The sequence below is a fragment of the Ipomoea triloba genome, chromosome 8 (genome assembly GCF_003576645.1).
Source record: "Ipomoea triloba cultivar NCNSP0323 chromosome 8, ASM357664v1".
Classification (NCBI taxonomy): Eukaryota; Viridiplantae; Streptophyta; class Magnoliopsida; order Solanales; family Convolvulaceae; genus Ipomoea; species Ipomoea triloba.
In genome coordinates this window covers 5,300,236-5,317,996 of record NC_044923.1, presented here as the reverse complement: position 1 = coordinate 5,317,996, position 17,761 = coordinate 5,300,236, and the positions used below count along the sequence as shown (strand labels likewise).

Sequence of the window (17,761 nt, the reverse complement as noted above, 5' to 3'; positions counted from 1 at the left end):
CAGGCTATATTGCCAGAAAGAGTGAATGCAGGATTAATCAATGATGACACTTTCAAGCTTGCAATGCATTGGTCCCAAATCCAATTCTTTGGGAGATTTGGAAAAAAAAAAAATCTAAAATTCTTGAACCATTTCAAGTCATTCACATCTGGACCATCTGAAAATCATCTAATAAATATTCAAATTTTTCTACAAGTACAAACAGGAAGAGTTACAATTTAAAGTACAGCAGTCGAAATTTGAAACTACCTTAACTTACATTTGAAACAAGAGCAATTTCTAATGCTCGGTTTTCGACAGCAGCTTAGAACAAGTAAAATGCAGACAATCACGAGCTTAAGTACATTTGGATCACCTACTCAACCTGCCCTCGAGCACGATATGCATATGCAACCCGGAAAATTTTCTTGAGATACAAAGTTCTCGAGGGCAAAACGAACCTACCTTCTATAGTGGATTCTTCCTAGGCCTACCTCTCTTCCTAGGCCCTCCCGACACTGGCTGGGGCGACGGTTTTGGCTTAGGCTTTGGCGCAGCAGGCGCAGCTCCCCCGGCCGCAATCCCCATTACAGTAACATTCGTGCCGCCCACATTACCCTCGGCAACAGGCACAAACCCCTCTCCATTGGCAGGGGCGGTGGGGGCCACAGCAGCAGCCGGGGCTGCTGCTGGCGGTGCTCCTCCTCCACCACCGCCTCCTCCCGGGAACATCGGAGGCATCCAATTGGGGAAACCACTAGCAGCATTAGCAGAATTAGAGATACTTCTCTTTCCATCAGTGTTCCCTATCACAAACCCCATTGGGAAAAATCCCCAACAGCAATAGTAAGCATTCTTCCCCGGCACTCGCGGCGGCATCTGCCGTATCTCCGCCGCCGTGAACGCCCTCTCGCAATTCTCACACCTCAAACAACACCCTAAATAAGTCCTCTCATACTCGTACAGATTATAACAGTACGGACACACCGACCAAAAAGTCGCCCTCTGAGCTTTCACTCCACCCCCAATTCCACTCCTAGGGTTCGTATTTCTCCCCCCTCCACTCTGATTATTCCCACCGCTATTATTGAAATTACTATTCTCATTACCGCTATTACTATTACTATTCTCATTATTATTGCTATTATTACCGCTTACTCTCGAGCTCCTCCTCACCGGGAGTTTCTGACCTTGATCCTCAGATCGGCGCGCGGCAGCCGCCGTCGGCGGCTGCCATTTCGCCGCCGGTTTCTTCGTCGGCACCAAATCGACCTTCGTATAAAGCGACATCTCGTTATCGTACAGCGATTTCTTAGTAGGGTCCGACAAAACGGCCCATGCGTCCGCGACGAGGCCGAACGCGGCATCGGCGAACATGTACTTGTTCTTGTCGGGGTGGAGGAGGAGCGCGAAACGGCGGTACTGCTTCTTGATCTGCTCGGCGTCGTCGGTGCGGTTTCCGATTTGGAGAATGGAGTACCAGTCCTGGTGGTTGTTGATCTTCCTGGTGGAGGCCAATAGGACCTCCGCGACGGCCAAGATCTGGTCGGAGCCTTCCAGTAACGGCTCCGTTTCTTGCGCCAACAGCGCGAAGTCTTTGCAGCCGGAGTAGTCCTTGTTCCTCAGAAGCTTCTCGGCGATTCCAAGTAGCCGCTCTGCTTCAGCTCGGCTCGTGGTGGTATGGTGTTCCATTTTTTTCTTCGCTTTCCCGATTTTTTTTGAGGAGTTTTTGAGAATTTTTTGGGGATTTTTGTTCCGATTTTGGTTTCCCCACTGTGTTTCAAATGGGGACGGTAGAAATGAGGAATGTGTAGTGGTTAGATGCAGGTTAAATTTTGATGAAAGTTGAGGTTTTGTGAGTGGGTGTGGGTGTGCTGCTTGATTTTACCAATTTGGTGCTCCTATTTATCAAAATTAAGCTTATACCCCTAATTAAGAGGGGTATATATGTCTTTTTATATATTTACCTTTTTGCCCTATATGTGCAAACCTGTTGTGTTATTAAGGTTAACCTCAAAAGTTTGAGTTTTTTCTCAAGTTTTTTGTAAGTCCAAACATTCACATTATTATCCGCTATCTCACTCAATTCTTAAAATTCTTTCTTTTTATTAATTTTTGTGGACCCACCATATCTATCTTATATTTTATTTTTTATTTACTTATTTGAATTATAAATTTATAATTGTAATGAAAATTAATTTAAATAAATATAATTATATTTAATTATTTGTGGACCTAACATATCTATCCGCTTAGGCGCTAGGCGCTAGTCGACCGTCCGACTAGCGCCTAGCGCCTACTGCAAACATGGTTGTGAGATGTATATAAATAAAAAACACACCAACACAAACACATATATACATACACATTGTCATTCCATAAGAATCCTTCAAAATTTTGAAAAATTATCATCAATACCAAAAACTATTTAGTGCTACTAGTAATGAAGTTGCAATTTTGTTGCAAGACTTTAAGTATTATTAACAAGTAACAAATGAATATGAAACATGAGATTAATGCCCTGTTTGGTGCCCTGTTTGGTAAATGATCGTTAGCTGATTGGGTTAGAATGTATGATTAGTTAATAACATTAGCTGATTGTAGAAAGTTGTTTGATAGATTAGCTGTTAGCTGATAGCTGTTTGGTATAATTTTTTTTCTCAAAAAGCTAATTGAAAAGGCTGCTTTGAGTAGCCTTTTGAATTTTAGTTTTTGAAGTTACAAAAAGCTTATTAACCAAACAACTAATAGTGATCAAATAAGCTAAAATTGACTGATTATTTACCAAACTGGGCCTAAGTACAATTATCTCTCACACACACACATATAACCTTATTAATCGCATACAATCATTATACAATGGACTATAATTTACGTTATTAGGGCAAATCATTGACATATATATTTATTTTTAGTATACACTTTAAATATTTTTAAAATCTTCAGAATACTAAATATGAACTTACAATATGGTCAGGGCCGATCCAAAGTTTTAATAGGTCCCGAGGCGAAATTAAAAAAGGACCCCTTATGAAAAATTTGTTTCTGGATGATCAATTTGTTTTCTTCGTTTTCTTTTTTCACCAATGAATTTTTTTAGGCAACATTGTATAAAAAAAAAAAAAGCATTATAAAATCGATCTTAACAAAAAAGAAACAAAAGCATATGGCACTTATGAATCAATCAATCCAAATCAGTCAATTGAAAATCTTTAGATCGACCAACGGTAAACATGTCCCTTCAATCCCTCCATATAATAAACCTAATAAACTTACAATTTCATTTTACATAGAAATCCTAATAAATAAAATTAAAGCAGAAATAAAATTCCTAATTCCAAACTCTTAAACATTTAAACAACAATACAATATAATTAGAAATATATTAGAATTCCTAAACAACAATACAATGCAAAAAAAAAAAAAAATGCAATTCTGCAAACTAAATTCCTAATTCCAAAATTACAATTCGTCAATTCCTTATTAATCCACAATTATGCATTTCTGCGATTCATCTGCAAACTAAATTCCTAATTTATTTAATTATTTAAATAGCAAAGTGACAATTACTCAGTTAGGAATTTAGGATTTCACAAACAACATTACAACAATACATCATTACGGTATAATATGCATTCTGCAATTCATAAAATACCTGTACAATGGTAGATTAGGCAGGCCGCAGGCGATTAGAGCATTTACGCATTAGGCGACATCGCGAAGGCACTATGAATCTACAATTTGCGAAGATGATTAGGTTAAGGCGCAACGAACCGGCGAAGCATTGGTTGGGTGGCGAAGCAGTGAATATTGTTTATTGAGTATTTGAGTGGTTGATGTGGCGTAGGCACGACCGACGACCTTTATACTCTTGGGCGGCTGGGTAGCGTGAGTGGTGGGTGTGCGACAACGTCTCATTCCGTCTTCGTGAGTTCAGTTCTTGACTTCCAGAAACAATTAACCCTATTATTTTTTTAATATATAATACTCCGTATATCTTATGGCCTATGGACCCCTATAGAGATGGGCCCTGGGCAGGTGCCCACCCTGCACCCCTCAGGGCCGACCCTGAATATAGCAGGAACGTTATTTATCAGTAGTTCCATAGTATAATTTGCCGCTAATTAATAAATAAAACCTACTTGTCAGTTGCTAATTAATAAAAAAATCTACTTGCTAACTTCCATGTAGTGTGATAAAATCTCATTTACCATTCTAAATATATGATAATAAGTTCAAACTCTAGTAGGGACTTAGATTATTTGAGTTGAAAATATTTTACAAAAGTGTAGAACTACCCGAATAATAAGTATTTCTTTAAAAAAAAAAAAAAAAAAAACCTACTTAATAGTTAATAGCCGGAAGCCTCATAAGTCCCATTACGCTTCTCGTGCAAATCAGCGTCTCCTTCAGTTCCAACTTCCAAGTCTCGCTGCCAGAGGGTTTTTCTAGGGTTTAGGTTCAGTGATCTTTCAATTTGAGCTGCGAACTCAACTAATTTCGTACAATTAATAGCAGCTGAAAATCTAATAAGATGTTGTATATAATCGGATTGGGCTTAGGGGATGAGAAAGACATCACCCTGAAAGGACTTGAAGCAGTGAAGAAATGCAGCCAAGTGTATATGGAAGCCTACACTTCTCTTCTCTCTTTTGGACTCTCCTCTGATGGCCTTTCTACTCTGGTTAACACTTGCTCATTGCTCTAATAATTTTTTCCGTCTTTCAAGCGTTTTGGCGATTTGTTTTGGGCGCTTATGCGATCAAGTTTCAATCTTTGCAGGAAAACTTATACGGAAAATCGATTACTCTTGCGGATAGAGAAACTGTTGAGGAGAAAGCTGATGCCATACTATTGGAAGCGCAGTCCTCCGACATTGCTTTCCTTGTAGTTGGAGACCCTTTCGGGTATTGAATGCTTTTTTCATTTAATTCAACTTGTGATTTTCTTTTCTCTATCAGTATATGCTCGGTTTTCGTGATTACGCTTTATTTGATTTGTTGTATGCCATTTTGTTTTTGTTAAATTTGTTGTTTTTTCCTGTCATACATTTCTTAGTTAGTTGGGTGTTTATAATCATTGATTCTGGATCAGTCTAGATGCAGATGTTTCACCATTTGGCTCAATTGATAAAGATTTGATTATTTTCCAAGTTTAACTTGATTGTTGAAGATACCTTTGTAGATCAGTTTACATATGAAATGGCTTATACATCTAAATACATTTGCTGGTGGAGCGATTGTTAATACTGCTTAGGAAAAATTTCAATTTTGTTCTTTAAAACTTGTAATTTAGCCTGCTTGTTGACAATTACAATTTGTTTCTTCATACTTTCGAATTGGACCCAGGGCAACTACCCACAGTGACCTTGTTGTTAGAGCAAAAAAGTTGGGGGTGGATGTAAAGGTTGTGCATAATGCATCAGTAATGAATGCTGTTGGCGTTTGTGGCTTGCAGCTCTATCGTTACGGAGAGACAATCTCCATACCCTTCTTCACAGACACTTGGAGGCCTGACAGTTTCTATGAGAAGATTCGTGAAAATCGAAAGCTTGGATTGCATACTCTCTGTTTGCTAGGTACCGCTGATACCTTGGTTACATAATGCTCATCATATAAAAGATATGTGTGTCTGTGTGTGTGTGTATAGTTTTTCATTGCTGGATTTGATGTTTCTGACTTGTATTTCTCAAGTATTAGACACCAGATGGCATAAAAGAATTTCGATTTATGGAAATAATACAAAACTTGTGTTCTTTTTTATTTTCTTTGTTTCACATCTTCCCCAGTCTTCCAATGAGCGCAATAAAATGTGGCATTGATTCTTGTTCATGGAACAGTCCACTATGTGTACAGTGTACTGCTTCAAAAAAGTGGTTTTATGGAACATTACACTGAGTTTGACTACTTGCTTAAGTTTAAAGTTCTCCAATCAACGTCCCCCTTGTTGTCAAAGTTTCCCCTCATTAGTCCCTTGGAGAACTAACAGGGGAAACTTTTGAAACAGTGGGTATGCTAATTGAAATATTGAATACTTTTTAACTATAGAGACCAATTATGGGAATGGTAATTTTTTCATTTTAACTAATATCTACACATGTTGGTTGCTCGTGTGGCTTTTGATGGTGTGAGACTGAGGGATGAAGGGATTAACATGGGAAGCCTTGGAAACAAGGGGGACAGTGACTGGACAATTTTGTACTTGAGGGTTAACACTGTCAATACCGGGACATGAGGGCCCAAAAATAGCAAAATTTCATATAGAAAAACATTATTTTTACTTTTTTGAAGCATTTAGTTATTATCTCTTCTGGAGTTGGAATGCTGGTTTCTTTATGACGTTGAGTATTTGTTTCCGTCCTATATGTCTAGAAAAAAGCTTTCTCTCGCATATCTGTTGACAGTGCAGCATAACCCCCTGCTCAGTTGTTCACCACTCATAGTATTAATATATACGTCAATGTATTCTGTTATAATAATTTTCTTTTATGCACTTAATTCTACAATTTGATATTGCAGATATACGGGTGAAAGAACCCTCATTGGAATCCTTGGCTAGGTTAGATTTACTATCTATCTATTTAAGTACATTCTTCATGAAATAGGTTAACTTAGTTGTTCAGAACCTCATCTTATTCTCAGAGGCAAAAAGCAATATGAGCCACCAAGGTACATGACAATAAACACTGCCATTGAGCAACTCTTAGAAGTTGAAGAATCCCGTGGGGAATCAGGTATTTGAATGCACTATAACAACGTTAGTAAAACTAAATCTAGTTTTAACTCTTTTTTTTTTTTTTTTTTTTTTTTTGAGTACTATTGACTCTGTTACAATGTAGTATCTGTTCATAGTTACTTTCTCAACCAAATGAAACACAAAGAGCCAATATCGCCTCCACTGAGGCTCAAACCCACCCCTCCCATGTGGAGGTGTAACCGGGTGCCGCTAGACCACAAGGTCTTTGGCTATATTAACAGTACTCATTCTCAGTATCGCTTCTCAGTGAAAACCGAAGAATTTGATTAATGCTATATCTACTTTCATTTACTTTCTCGAATTGCAGCCTACAATGAAGACACTGCTTGTGTTGGTTTTGCCCGGCTGGGCAGCGAAGACCAGAAGGTTGTTGCAGGTTCTATGAAGCGATTGCTAACGTACGACTTCGGGCCTCCTCTACACTGTCTAGTCATTGTTGGCACTACTCACCCAGTGGAAGAAGAGATGCTGGAATTCTATGCCTGTTGAAAGTTCAGTTATTTGGCCATCAACCTGTGACAATGTTTTTCAATTGTTGTAACAAATGTACCTTATACATCTCATCCCTTTAGGAGGTTCCTGATTACTGAACACTGTCTAGTCTGCTAGATAATTTAAGCAACTTACTACAAGGTTTGAAAAGTTTTAAGATTTTTGTTACCTTAAAAGTTTTGTTTTCCTTACCAGTTGTCAGACAATTCTCTTTTAACTGTAGCAATGATCCAGCAGAAATGTGTGTAATGATGTGATTGAGTGATATGAGTTAAATAAGTTAGGGTGCTTAGTTTAGAATGAAAATCAAAATCATAGTTAGCGTTTGGTTGACAATTCTGTAACACACAACTATGGGAATTGATTATCTCTTCAATTTTTTATTATGATTTTTTTTTGTTCATATTGATGTTTTGGATGGCATTATATTAGGATAAATTGTCTAGATTTTTTTGTTTTTGTATTTTTAAAAGATTTATTCCTATTATAAGGTCACACATAACGAAACATCAATATTAGTAATCATTCCAATTCTACCATACTATCAAACATGTAAAATGTTTTCACTAAAATTTATTCCCATTACTAAATATTTAATTTTCATTCCGATTTTAATTTCCATGAACCAAACACACCCTTAATGATTTCACGATGGGTATTCAAAATCGGTCGTGTCTCTGACTACGAAGAAGTTTGGGAGAATATTGAAATTAGAACAGTTAAATATACAATCTCAAGCATGTATATGTGTGTTATTTTAAAAAGAATTTATTTCACTTTTAGTCACTTGATTATGATAATCATCACGATTAATGAATCTTATTGGAAGGGAGTTTTTACAACACTTACTGTTTCATTCACAAGATTTTAATTCAAAATAATCTTCTCTCTCATCTAATTGAAATAATCCCAAAAAATTATTAATGATAGGATGAAATTGTAATTACACTCCTACAAAATTCCATGGAATTGCAATTTCATGGTTTGATTAGAGAGAATTGTAATTCTTAGGGTCCTATGAAATTGCAATTTCACACTTTGTGGAATTATGTGTGGAATTGTAATTCCATCATGAATTACTATTATTATTATTATTATTATTATTATTATTATTATTATTATACAATGACATTTTAGTTCTCATTCACTTCTTCCATTTCAATTCCCAATCATTCTATTCCTCACATTTCAATTTCAATTTTCACTTTATTCTTTTCTCACAGAATTACAATTCATTTTTCCTCTAATTCATTCTTTCCAAGAAACGCCTCGTGGATGTTCTAAGGTTAGACTATATATTTTTTTATGAAAAAAAAAGGAAAAAAATGTCAAATTGACCCCCTAATGGTGCAACATCATTGCCGCTCCAACCACTTGAATGTGCACTAAGAGCAACATTCACAATTCTACTTACAACAAAAGTGGAAGTCATCAACTTATTCACAAAAGAAATCGATTTTAAGATTGTAGGTTGTGAATAAGTCGATAGAACAAATTATATATATATAAAATAATTCCAACCGCAAACTAGTACGAAACTAGCATGTTCGATTTTTTTCTCTTGAGTACTACTGACTCTGTTACAACGTAGTATCTGTCGAGTCAATAGACTCCACTGAAGCTCGAACCCACTTCCATCATCCATGTGTGAGTGTTAATCGGGACACCGGGTGCCACTAGAGCACAAGGTCATTGGCACATGTTCGAATTTATTTATACAAAATAAATAAAAACGAAAATGAGGATTTTATAAATTAGAATATAAACTCAATGATCAAGAAAAGGAGGAAGAAGCAGTAGAAATATGAGTTGTGTGTACTCGCACTCTCTTCAAAATCGATTCGCTACCTCTTGAGGAGCGTTGTAGCGATAGCCTCCCAGAATTAAATGGATTACGGTTTAACGTTTGAGCACTCAAATGAATAAACCTGGCAAACTAGAACACAGACGTACCGAGCACTTCGATTATTTTCAAAAGTGTTGGAAGAAATTTTCCTTTCAAGAAAATGAGAGAAAGGTAGAGAGAAAATAAAGATTTTGATGACTCAAAACCAACGCGTAAACAATCTGCCAACAACAAGGCTTTTATAAGAGATGGAGAAATAAATAGCATTAAACCATGGCATTATCACTGGTTTAAAAATCAGTCTGTAACCTTCAACCCATTAACCTAGATTTTAATTCTAGAATTAAAAATTTGAATTAATTTAAAAGAGTCAGAATTAAATCTTTCAAAATGGTACTTCGAAGAGTAGTTCGAGCAATACCCACAAATTACACCATCTTCAACCCACTATAAATCTTTCCAACTTTACTTTATTGCATTTTTATTCACACTTAGTCTTATTTGTTTTGGAAAAGGTTCTTACAAAGCCATTTATTCACATGTGCTATTCGGTAGAGGCTTGGATGGCTAAGTCTTGCATCTTGTCATCGAAATGTGACGTTGAAGAGTACACGCGCTTTCGCTATTAGTTATAACTTTTTGCGTGGTGGTAATTGTTTGATTCTGACATGTGCTAATACAACTTTCCGCTACAAAATATCTGATCTTAAAGTATTTGTGACTCTATCTCTCTCTATCCTAATTTCTTTAATTTCTATTGAGCTTAACATTCATACATATTCACATGCTCTTACTTCAAGGTACACAAATCTCTTTAAGGTAAGATTAAAGACTTCCTTTGCGTAAACACTATCACTTTCAAAAATTTTAAATTGTTAAAAGTCTATTCAACTCTTCCCTCATCTCCTTATACCTTGGGGCCAACATATATGAGGAGGACAACCAACTCACGAGTAGTAAATGAATAAAAAAATTGAATTCACTTCTTTATGTGACAATATTTGATTGATTCTTTTTATATTTAATGAATAAACATATTTTTTTTAAAACATTAAGTGAAGTCGTCCAATTCACGGTAGCCCATGAACAAAAATAAATTATTACCATGTCAAGATGTAAACATCAAAACAAAGATATATGAACCCTAGACATTAAAACTTCCGCCATGTGTGTTGTGATTTTATTGATAGAAAGAAATAGAGTAATAAAAACTGTAACTCACTATTTTTTTTTCTAGATGAATTAATTAGAAGATGTTCATGTAATTAAGTAGAGAGTAAAAAAGGGAATAATAAATAAAATCAACAGTGAAGAATAGCATTATTCAAAATAAAAAAATTATAATACCACTCAAGAGATCAGCATAAAAAACACAAGTCTTTCTTTCCTAAAATGTATTGGTGAGGTAAGCAGCCATATATATACATGATAATAAAGGAAGTGAGGGAGAGGATAAGAAACTACCATTAATAGTAACCTTAAACTTTGGGCAATTCAAGTTCTCTTGAAAGCAAGGGTTTTTTTACTCATTTATTTTATTAACCAGGGAGCAGACTTTCCTTTCTTGAACCACTTATCTCTCACAACAGTACCCATTCCCCACTCTCTCTCTCTCTCTTTCTTTTCTACGGAGTACTTTGGAAGAGGACCACAAAAGGGTTTTACATAAAAAAGAAAGGCATTATATTCATCAGTTCATCAGATCGATCAGCTGGAATCCCATCACTCCCAATAAGGAGATAGAAAGCCAAACAGTCCCTACACTCCAATATTCATTCACCTCAGGTCTGCACGTTCATGCCAATTTATTGGTCAGATTTTTCTGGGGTTTTCCGCCCCAGTCTGAAATGGGATTTTCTTTTTCTTCATCTTCTAGGGTTTCTGCGAAACACCACGCTTTTGTAATTTGTATTATACTAAATTTAGCAGAAAAAAAGAGAAAGAAAAAAAGGCAATTTTTTTTTTCTTTCCAAGAAACCTCGTCTGCTTCATTCTAGCAAACCCAGATTTGTTTAATTCTCAAACTTTTTCTCTTCAACTCATATGTTCATTATGATAATGGGCTTGATGTTGTTTTTCATGATGATATGTTCAGGTAGAGGAATTGATCTGAGCTAGAAATTAATTAAAAATTGATGGCTCGAGAGAAGATAAAGATAAAGAAGATAGATAACATAACGGCTCGGCAAGTGACATTCTCAAAGAGGAGAAGAGGGCTTTTCAAGAAAGCTCAAGAACTCTCTGTGCTCTGCGATGCTCAGATCGCCCTCATCGTCTTCTCCGCTACCGGCAAGCTCTACGACTTTTCTAGCTCCAGGTATCTATCTATATATCTATCTGTATATATTTTTGTAAGAACTACTGACTCTCTGTTACAATGTAGTATCTGTTCATAGCTACTTTCTCAACCTACTGAAGGAGCACATATCTATCTGTATATATATTCATTTAAAAAAAAATAAAAATAAAAAAGTTGAATTGTTTGAATTGATTTGTGCTTCGTAGATATCTATGTTGTTTGAGTTGTTTGATGCTCCGTATGTTTGACGAGGTTTTATGTGCATCATCAGCTCGACTTGTCCCATGATTTATTATGCTGCTTTCTGCACACTATATCACTTTTCTTGCTTTTCTAGTCTTTGAGCTGACCAGCAGCACATGTAGCAGAGTAATTTTACATGTATTTTCATTCTATACTCTCTATAATGTGGCTTGATTGCTTACTAAAACTTTACAAGGGGTCATGATTTTTATCCATTATTTTTTTTTCTTCAATAAAATTTAAATACTTAATGAGAGTAAAAAATTTGGAGTAGTTTTTGGAATGAAAATAGTATTTTTGGTAACAATGTCTGTTGTTGCAGTTGGGATTCTTAAATTTGATCTCCCCTACCTTGTCCAGTCATATCAATCATATCACTTCTTAATTATCTGCATATGGATGAATGCTTCAGTTTATTGCTATTTTTGGCAGACTTAGGTGACTTTTCCTTCAAATATTTAAATATAAATACTTGGTAATTGTAATGAGATTTAGTAAGGAAATTGTCTTTGTTTTGTTATAATCAAGAATTAGAATCTAATTAATTGTAAATATAAATAAATAGATGAATAAAAAAAATATAATGCATACATATATGTCAATGTGCATTCAAGTTTTACATTGAAAGGAGGGATGCTAATATTTTTATTTTTATTTTTATTTTTATTTTTATTTCAATATGAAGGAGAAAATGCTAATATTGCACATTCTAATTTTACATGCTTTTACACAAAGTTATCTGTGCTTTCAGATCAAACTACTATACTATTCAATACTTAATTAGCATCTTATGGTATAGATAAAGTCAAATCAATTTTGTGTAAAAGCATGTAAAAATTTAAATGAGCAAAAAATATTATTCTATAGAAAAATAAAGTATAGAATTTATTATTTTATAGAAAAATAAAGTATAGAATTTTTCTTTGAAAGTATGACATGATAATGCATGATACCGTATAAAATTCTTTTACAATATAGTTTATTAAAATGAAATTACAAATTTTTTGGCACAAATATATAGATGTCCATAAGTTTGTAGCCCATACAATTCATAATCCAAAATATTTGTCAAGTAAAAGGTAGATTACTTAGGCCTCCAAGTTTGACAAATTGTATGACTATAAATTGTGAATAATCCTTAATTTACTTTAAATGATTGATTGATATGATTATTGTCTTAAATAAACTACAACAATGCTATACAGTCAATAGTTATAACTTATAATATTGCCAAATATAGTACTCCTATTTGTGGGTTATTGTCTATCCATTCCATAGTTCTAACCAAATGGTCATTATTTGATTAATAAATAAAATATATAATAATATTAAGTTATTTACAATTTAATTTGTCATAATATTAAGTTTATCATTAATATATAAAATTTATATATTTAGAAACTACATTAAAAATACTACTGAAGTATTGAACGCAAAAAAAAAAAAAAAAAAATTAAAAAAATAATTCCCACATGAACACTCAAAATTGCAAGGATTTGCACGAAAACAGTAGCTGAATGGGAGGAATTGAACAAGATTCTCGTACCTAAAGATCATATCAGAAATTTGATTCTTGCCAACACCTTCTCGATTTGAAAAACCTCAATTATTATGAATAAACTAAACAGTCTATTGATGAAGTTAATGTCATTATTGGTTTGTTTTATTGATTGTAGCATGAAGGATATCCTTGGAAAATACAAGTTGCACTCTAGTGACAATAATGAGAAAACAAATCTCCAACCTTCTCTTGAACTTCAGGTATGTATTTCAATTATATTATTGCATTTTAAACTGCAAGTAATGTTATACATACCTCTATAAAAATCACTTTTTTTTTTTTTGAATACATAAAAATCACTTTTTGTTTTTCACTTTGAACAAGTCAGTTATAGGCAATATAAACTAATTTACCTCTTTATGGTCATTTGTCGATTTCATCAATAGCACATCTTCGAATAATAGCTGCATGGTAGACTTTCCCATAAATTAAAGAGAAAAAAAAAACTTACATCTGATTTATGGGAATTTTTTTTTTTGAAATCACATGCACACATATATAACACCAAATTCATGTGCACAAATAATTCTAATGCTCATATTTAGTAAGTAATTAAAGCATTCTTTTGTCCTCGACGTTTAGCTAGAGAACAGTCTTCATGTGAGACTGAGCAAGGAAATTGCTGACAAGACTCACGAATTCAGGTACAATTTTTTCATATAATATGTGATACATGTCGTAGTTGAAAATAATGATAAGGTAGAAAAATGTATAATTAATAAATTTAGTTGAAACATATATATATGCCATCTCAATTAAAAAGCTAGGCTGATAGTTAGATTGCACATTTATGTTTATATATTATATATATGCTCAACATGCCCCTCACATGTGTAAGAATGTCCACTTGGCTGCCACAAACCAGTTATTCATGTGGTAACTTTTCTGACACCTCTAGCTTCGAATTTCAAAAGTCTAAAGGATCGTTAAGCCATGCTTTCATGGTTCATATTCCTACTAGAAATCATAATCAACCGAGCTAGCTTTTACCCTGTTGCTCATCTTAGGACACCAACCGACCTACGTTATCTTTTAATAGATGTGCCGCTCCAGCCAAACTCCCCACCCGACAATGTCTTCTGCTCAGATTGGTGAGCGAGCGAGCCTTAGGTCAAAAAGAGGGGTTGTGCCCCGCCTCCAATTCATGAAAAAAGTAAAATAACGTTAAAAGGTGTGATATTTTACTTTCGCCTCTAAACAACACAAGACTACTATACCTTTAGCACGAGGATGACTTTGATACCAAAACATGTGTTCCATCCCAACTAAAAGTCTAAACTGATAATAAAATTGCACATTTATGTTTATATATTATATGTTTAACAAATTTTCTTTATGTCGAAAGGATTTCATCACTGTACCCTCTAAAGGGTCGGAAAAAATGTAATATTTGATGAGTATGAGTGTATGAATCATGTAACTAGGTTAAATGAACAACATACAGGATGTTGAAGGGGGAGGAACTTCAAGGGTTAAGTATAGAAGAGCTACAACAATTGGAAAAAAGGCTTGAAGGTGGACTATCTCGTGTGGTCGAGACCAAGGTTTATATATATAAATAAATAAAATTAATATCCATTATTCTTTTTTTTTTTAAATACTGATTTTTTGCAACAATTTTGTTGATTGATGCATTTCAGGGTGAAAGAATTATGAACGAGATTTCTACCCTTCAAAGGAAGGTTTGCAAACCAAAAAGCTAATAAGCTTCAAATTGCATTATGTATTATTAGTAGAATTGTTTTCACTCTTGGTCCTCATCACAAGAATTAGCTAGGTTATTTTCATTTATGGTTTCCAAATATATCATGATTTTTTTAATTTGAGCTTTACTAAATTTAGTACTTCTAACAAAATCTCTTATAGAAAATAGTTCACACTTCTAGTTCAAAATCATATTAGATTGAACATCTCGGCATTCTTTAGATGCATTTCATCGGTTGTTTTTTATCAGAGATTTGGTTGAGAAATTGAAAGTTGTACACCAAAATATGATAAAAGTAATGCTTTAGAAGTGGACGTAGAACTGTGGAAGTGACCTAATATTAGTAAGATTAAGGGTGTGTTGGGAAAGTAGGGAAAGAAAAATGAATTATTTTCCAAAAAACAATTTCTTGTATTCTAGAAAACTGTCTTGTTATTTGGTTCATTTTCTGAAAAATAAGCATAATTATTTAGAATACATGCCTGGTATATATATAATAGATTTAGGTGTTTCCTATTTCAATGGCAAAAAGGGAAAAAAAATATGGAATAATTCTGAAGTAAAATATATTTTACTATTAAAATTTTTTGCTTTGTTTCTTCTTCTGATCTTTTCCCATATTTCTTCTGCAGGGTGCTGAGCTTTTGGAAGAAAATAAACAATTGCGACAGAAAGTAAAGTGTTTTTTAATAATAATAATAATTTTATAGTTTCTATTATTGTTTAATCGTAATTATTCTGGGAGAAGTAGAAAGCCGGGCTGAATTATAAAGTACAGGTGGCGATGATCGGCGACGGGAAGTTTCCGGCGAGTGCTGACGTGGAATGCATGGTGGCAGAAGAAGGCATTTCATCGGAGTCCATCACCACCAACGTGAACAGCTGTAGCAGTGCTCCACCTGCAGAGGATTATTGCTCGGATACTTCGTTGAAATTAGGGTAAGCTAAGAATAATATATTATATATATATATAATAGATTAATAGAATATAATGCAGTGCTTTACGTTTCTCCCATTTTTCCAAATCACACATTCACACACATTTATGGATTTCAATTCTCATTCACATTCGTGGCCAATATGGTCTAGTGGCACTCAGTTATACTCTCGGAATGAGTCCGGGCCTTAGTAAAGGTGAAATTGACTTTTTGTGCTTAGGTTGAGAAACTAGTTATGAATAGATACAACATTGCAATAGAGTCAATAGTACTCAAAAAAATGTTCGTTTTTATTAAAAACTTATTTCAATTATTAAATATTTGATTCTCAGTCAAACTCAACCAAACTGGTTAGACAGTATTGGCCTTCTTGATTTGTGATGGTCAGCTATGAACAACTTAGGATGGTCTAATATTCCAACCAAATGCCCCCTTGATATTACCTACAAAAAAATAAAATTGAATCTTAGAAAATATTTTAATCGAACCAGACATATAAAATGGAATGGACGGATTACTTGACCAAGGGAACGGATACAACCTTAGAAAGAACTCCCCACGCAAGGGCGGATTTCTATTAAGCCTTCCCATCGGACTCACCTCTTGAAACAGGATATCCCTGTTAGATATTCCCTGTTGGATAGTAGTCTTTAGTCAGGTGTTATTTTGTATCATGGCTTAGTTTAATATATATTGTATGATATGCAGGCTACCATATTACTAGCTCCTATGAGAATGGGAAGTTTGCACGTACAAAGGAAATGGAGATGGCATTCCCGGCTTGGTTGCTGCTTCAATCACCTATTAAGTATAAACCTTGTTTTAATGATAGAGTATCAGCTCTATGGCGTGCAATTAATTATTTGTTTTTTAAAATAATTTTGTATTGCACTCAGCTCGTAATTAAATATTGCCGGTTAAGGTTCAAATTTAATTATATATTTATAATAGAGAAATATCTTCTCGATGTTTTGTCTATTTTTCTATTTGTACTGCGTAATTTGCTTTCAATATATTATTATAATAAAAACTTAATTAATATTACATTTCAATTAACGTTATTTTATAATAGAATACTGCTAGGTACCCCTCCTTAATTTTCACTTAAATGCATCCCTCATGATATAATCGATATTATCCAATTGGTAACTAAGCTAGCTTTCTTTTTAATAATTAGTGATAGAGGTCAAACAATTCATGACACTAATGAATGGAAGTCAAAACAAGAAAAAATATCAGAGCGAAAATTTAGGAGGGAAAGAAATTGTTGGAAATTAACTTTGAAAATTATTTTCATAACAAGCACAAAACGAAAGGGTAAAGGCCGGGTTTGTGCCCATTTTCTTTAGGAAACTTTTCTCTATTTTCTGTTTTTAAAATTTTCAGTTTTCATTTTATGTTTTTAATTCTCTATTTTTTATTTAGAAAACTTGTTTGCGAACACTCATTTTTTTCAAGTTTATTTTTTTGAGTAACGTTAGAAATTAACACAAGCGTAATTTCGAGTAATTTTTAGACCTTATAGTTAAAATATTTTTGGATATATTTGGTTTAAATGGAATAAATATAATTTTTAGTTTTAAATCTAATATAATCTATGTAAATTTTACATTTGATATCCGAACCAAATTTATATATGTATATAGCATAACTAAAAATATATATCCGAACCAATAACATATTAAGTTCACCTAAAATTTAGTTTACATACTATTATTATTTTTCGAGCTAATATATAAAATATTTTTTGATATATTTATTTGAATGAAATGTATATATATATATATATATATATATATATATATATATATAATTTTTACCATGAAATTTAATATATGTGAAATTTCAATATCTGATACATGGACAAAAATTGTATTACTATATAACATAACTAAAAATATATGAATCAATAATCTAATGAGTTCAATCAAAATCTAAAACT

At 33.7% G+C, this 17,761-nt stretch overlaps 3 protein-coding genes across 3 annotated transcripts; 2 read left to right on the top strand and 1 right to left on the bottom strand.

Moving 5' to 3' along the window:
• Positions 1 to 145: 145 nt before the first annotated feature.
• LOC116028015 lies at positions 146 to 1,796 on the bottom strand. Its single transcript, XM_031269814.1, has one exon. The coding sequence runs from the start codon at positions 1,669 to 1,671 to the stop codon at positions 448 to 450; it is 1,224 nt and encodes a 407-aa protein (XP_031125674.1). The 5' UTR covers positions 1,672 to 1,796; the 3' UTR covers positions 146 to 447.
• Positions 1,797 to 4,363: 2,567 nt separating this feature from the next.
• On the top strand, positions 4,364 to 7,479 carry LOC116026784 (probable diphthine methyl ester synthase). Its single transcript, XM_031268173.1, has 6 exons — positions 4,364 to 4,663; positions 4,762 to 4,886; positions 5,328 to 5,557; positions 6,498 to 6,537; positions 6,621 to 6,712; positions 7,043 to 7,479. Exons 1-6 carry the CDS (start codon positions 4,514 to 4,516, stop codon positions 7,222 to 7,224), a joined length of 819 nt encoding a protein of 272 aa, XP_031124033.1. The 5' UTR covers positions 4,364 to 4,513; the 3' UTR covers positions 7,225 to 7,479.
• Positions 7,480 to 10,680: 3,201 nt separating this feature from the next.
• LOC116026713 (MADS-box protein AGL24-like) lies at positions 10,681 to 16,786 on the top strand. Its single transcript, XM_031268080.1, has 9 exons — positions 10,681 to 10,858; positions 11,169 to 11,390; positions 13,292 to 13,376; positions 13,759 to 13,820; positions 14,621 to 14,720; positions 14,817 to 14,858; positions 15,514 to 15,555; positions 15,660 to 15,820; positions 16,528 to 16,786. Exons 2-9 carry the CDS (start codon positions 11,209 to 11,211, stop codon positions 16,541 to 16,543), a joined length of 690 nt encoding a protein of 229 aa, XP_031123940.1. The 5' UTR covers positions 10,681 to 10,858; positions 11,169 to 11,208; the 3' UTR covers positions 16,544 to 16,786.
• The last annotated feature ends 975 nt before the right edge of the window (positions 16,787 to 17,761 follow it).

What these genes read in the sequence shown, in the direction of transcription:
- LOC116026713 (XM_031268080.1), top strand. Translation starts at nt 11,209, where the DNA reads ATGGCTCGAGAGAAGATAAAGATAAAGAAGATAGATAACATAACGGCT. An exon ending in GACAAGACTCACGAATTCAG is followed by an intron (nt 13,821 to 14,620) that starts GTACAATTTTTT and finishes AACAACATACAG; the next exon opens with GATGTTGAAGGGGGAGGAAC. An exon ending in ATAAACAATTGCGACAGAAA is followed by an intron (nt 15,556 to 15,659) that starts GTAAAGTGTTTT and finishes TATAAAGTACAG; the next exon opens with GTGGCGATGATCGGCGACGG.
- LOC116028015 (XM_031269814.1), bottom strand. Translation starts at nt 1,671, where the DNA reads ATGGAACACCATACCACCACGAGCCGAGCTGAAGCAGAGCGGCTACTT.
- LOC116026784 (XM_031268173.1), top strand. Translation starts at nt 4,514, where the DNA reads ATGTTGTATATAATCGGATTGGGCTTAGGGGATGAGAAAGACATCACC. An exon ending in GTAGTTGGAGACCCTTTCGG is followed by an intron (nt 4,887 to 5,327) that starts GTATTGAATGCT and finishes AATTGGACCCAG; the next exon opens with GGCAACTACCCACAGTGACC. An exon ending in AGAATCCCGTGGGGAATCAG is followed by an intron (nt 6,713 to 7,042) that starts GTATTTGAATGC and finishes CTCGAATTGCAG; the next exon opens with CCTACAATGAAGACACTGCT.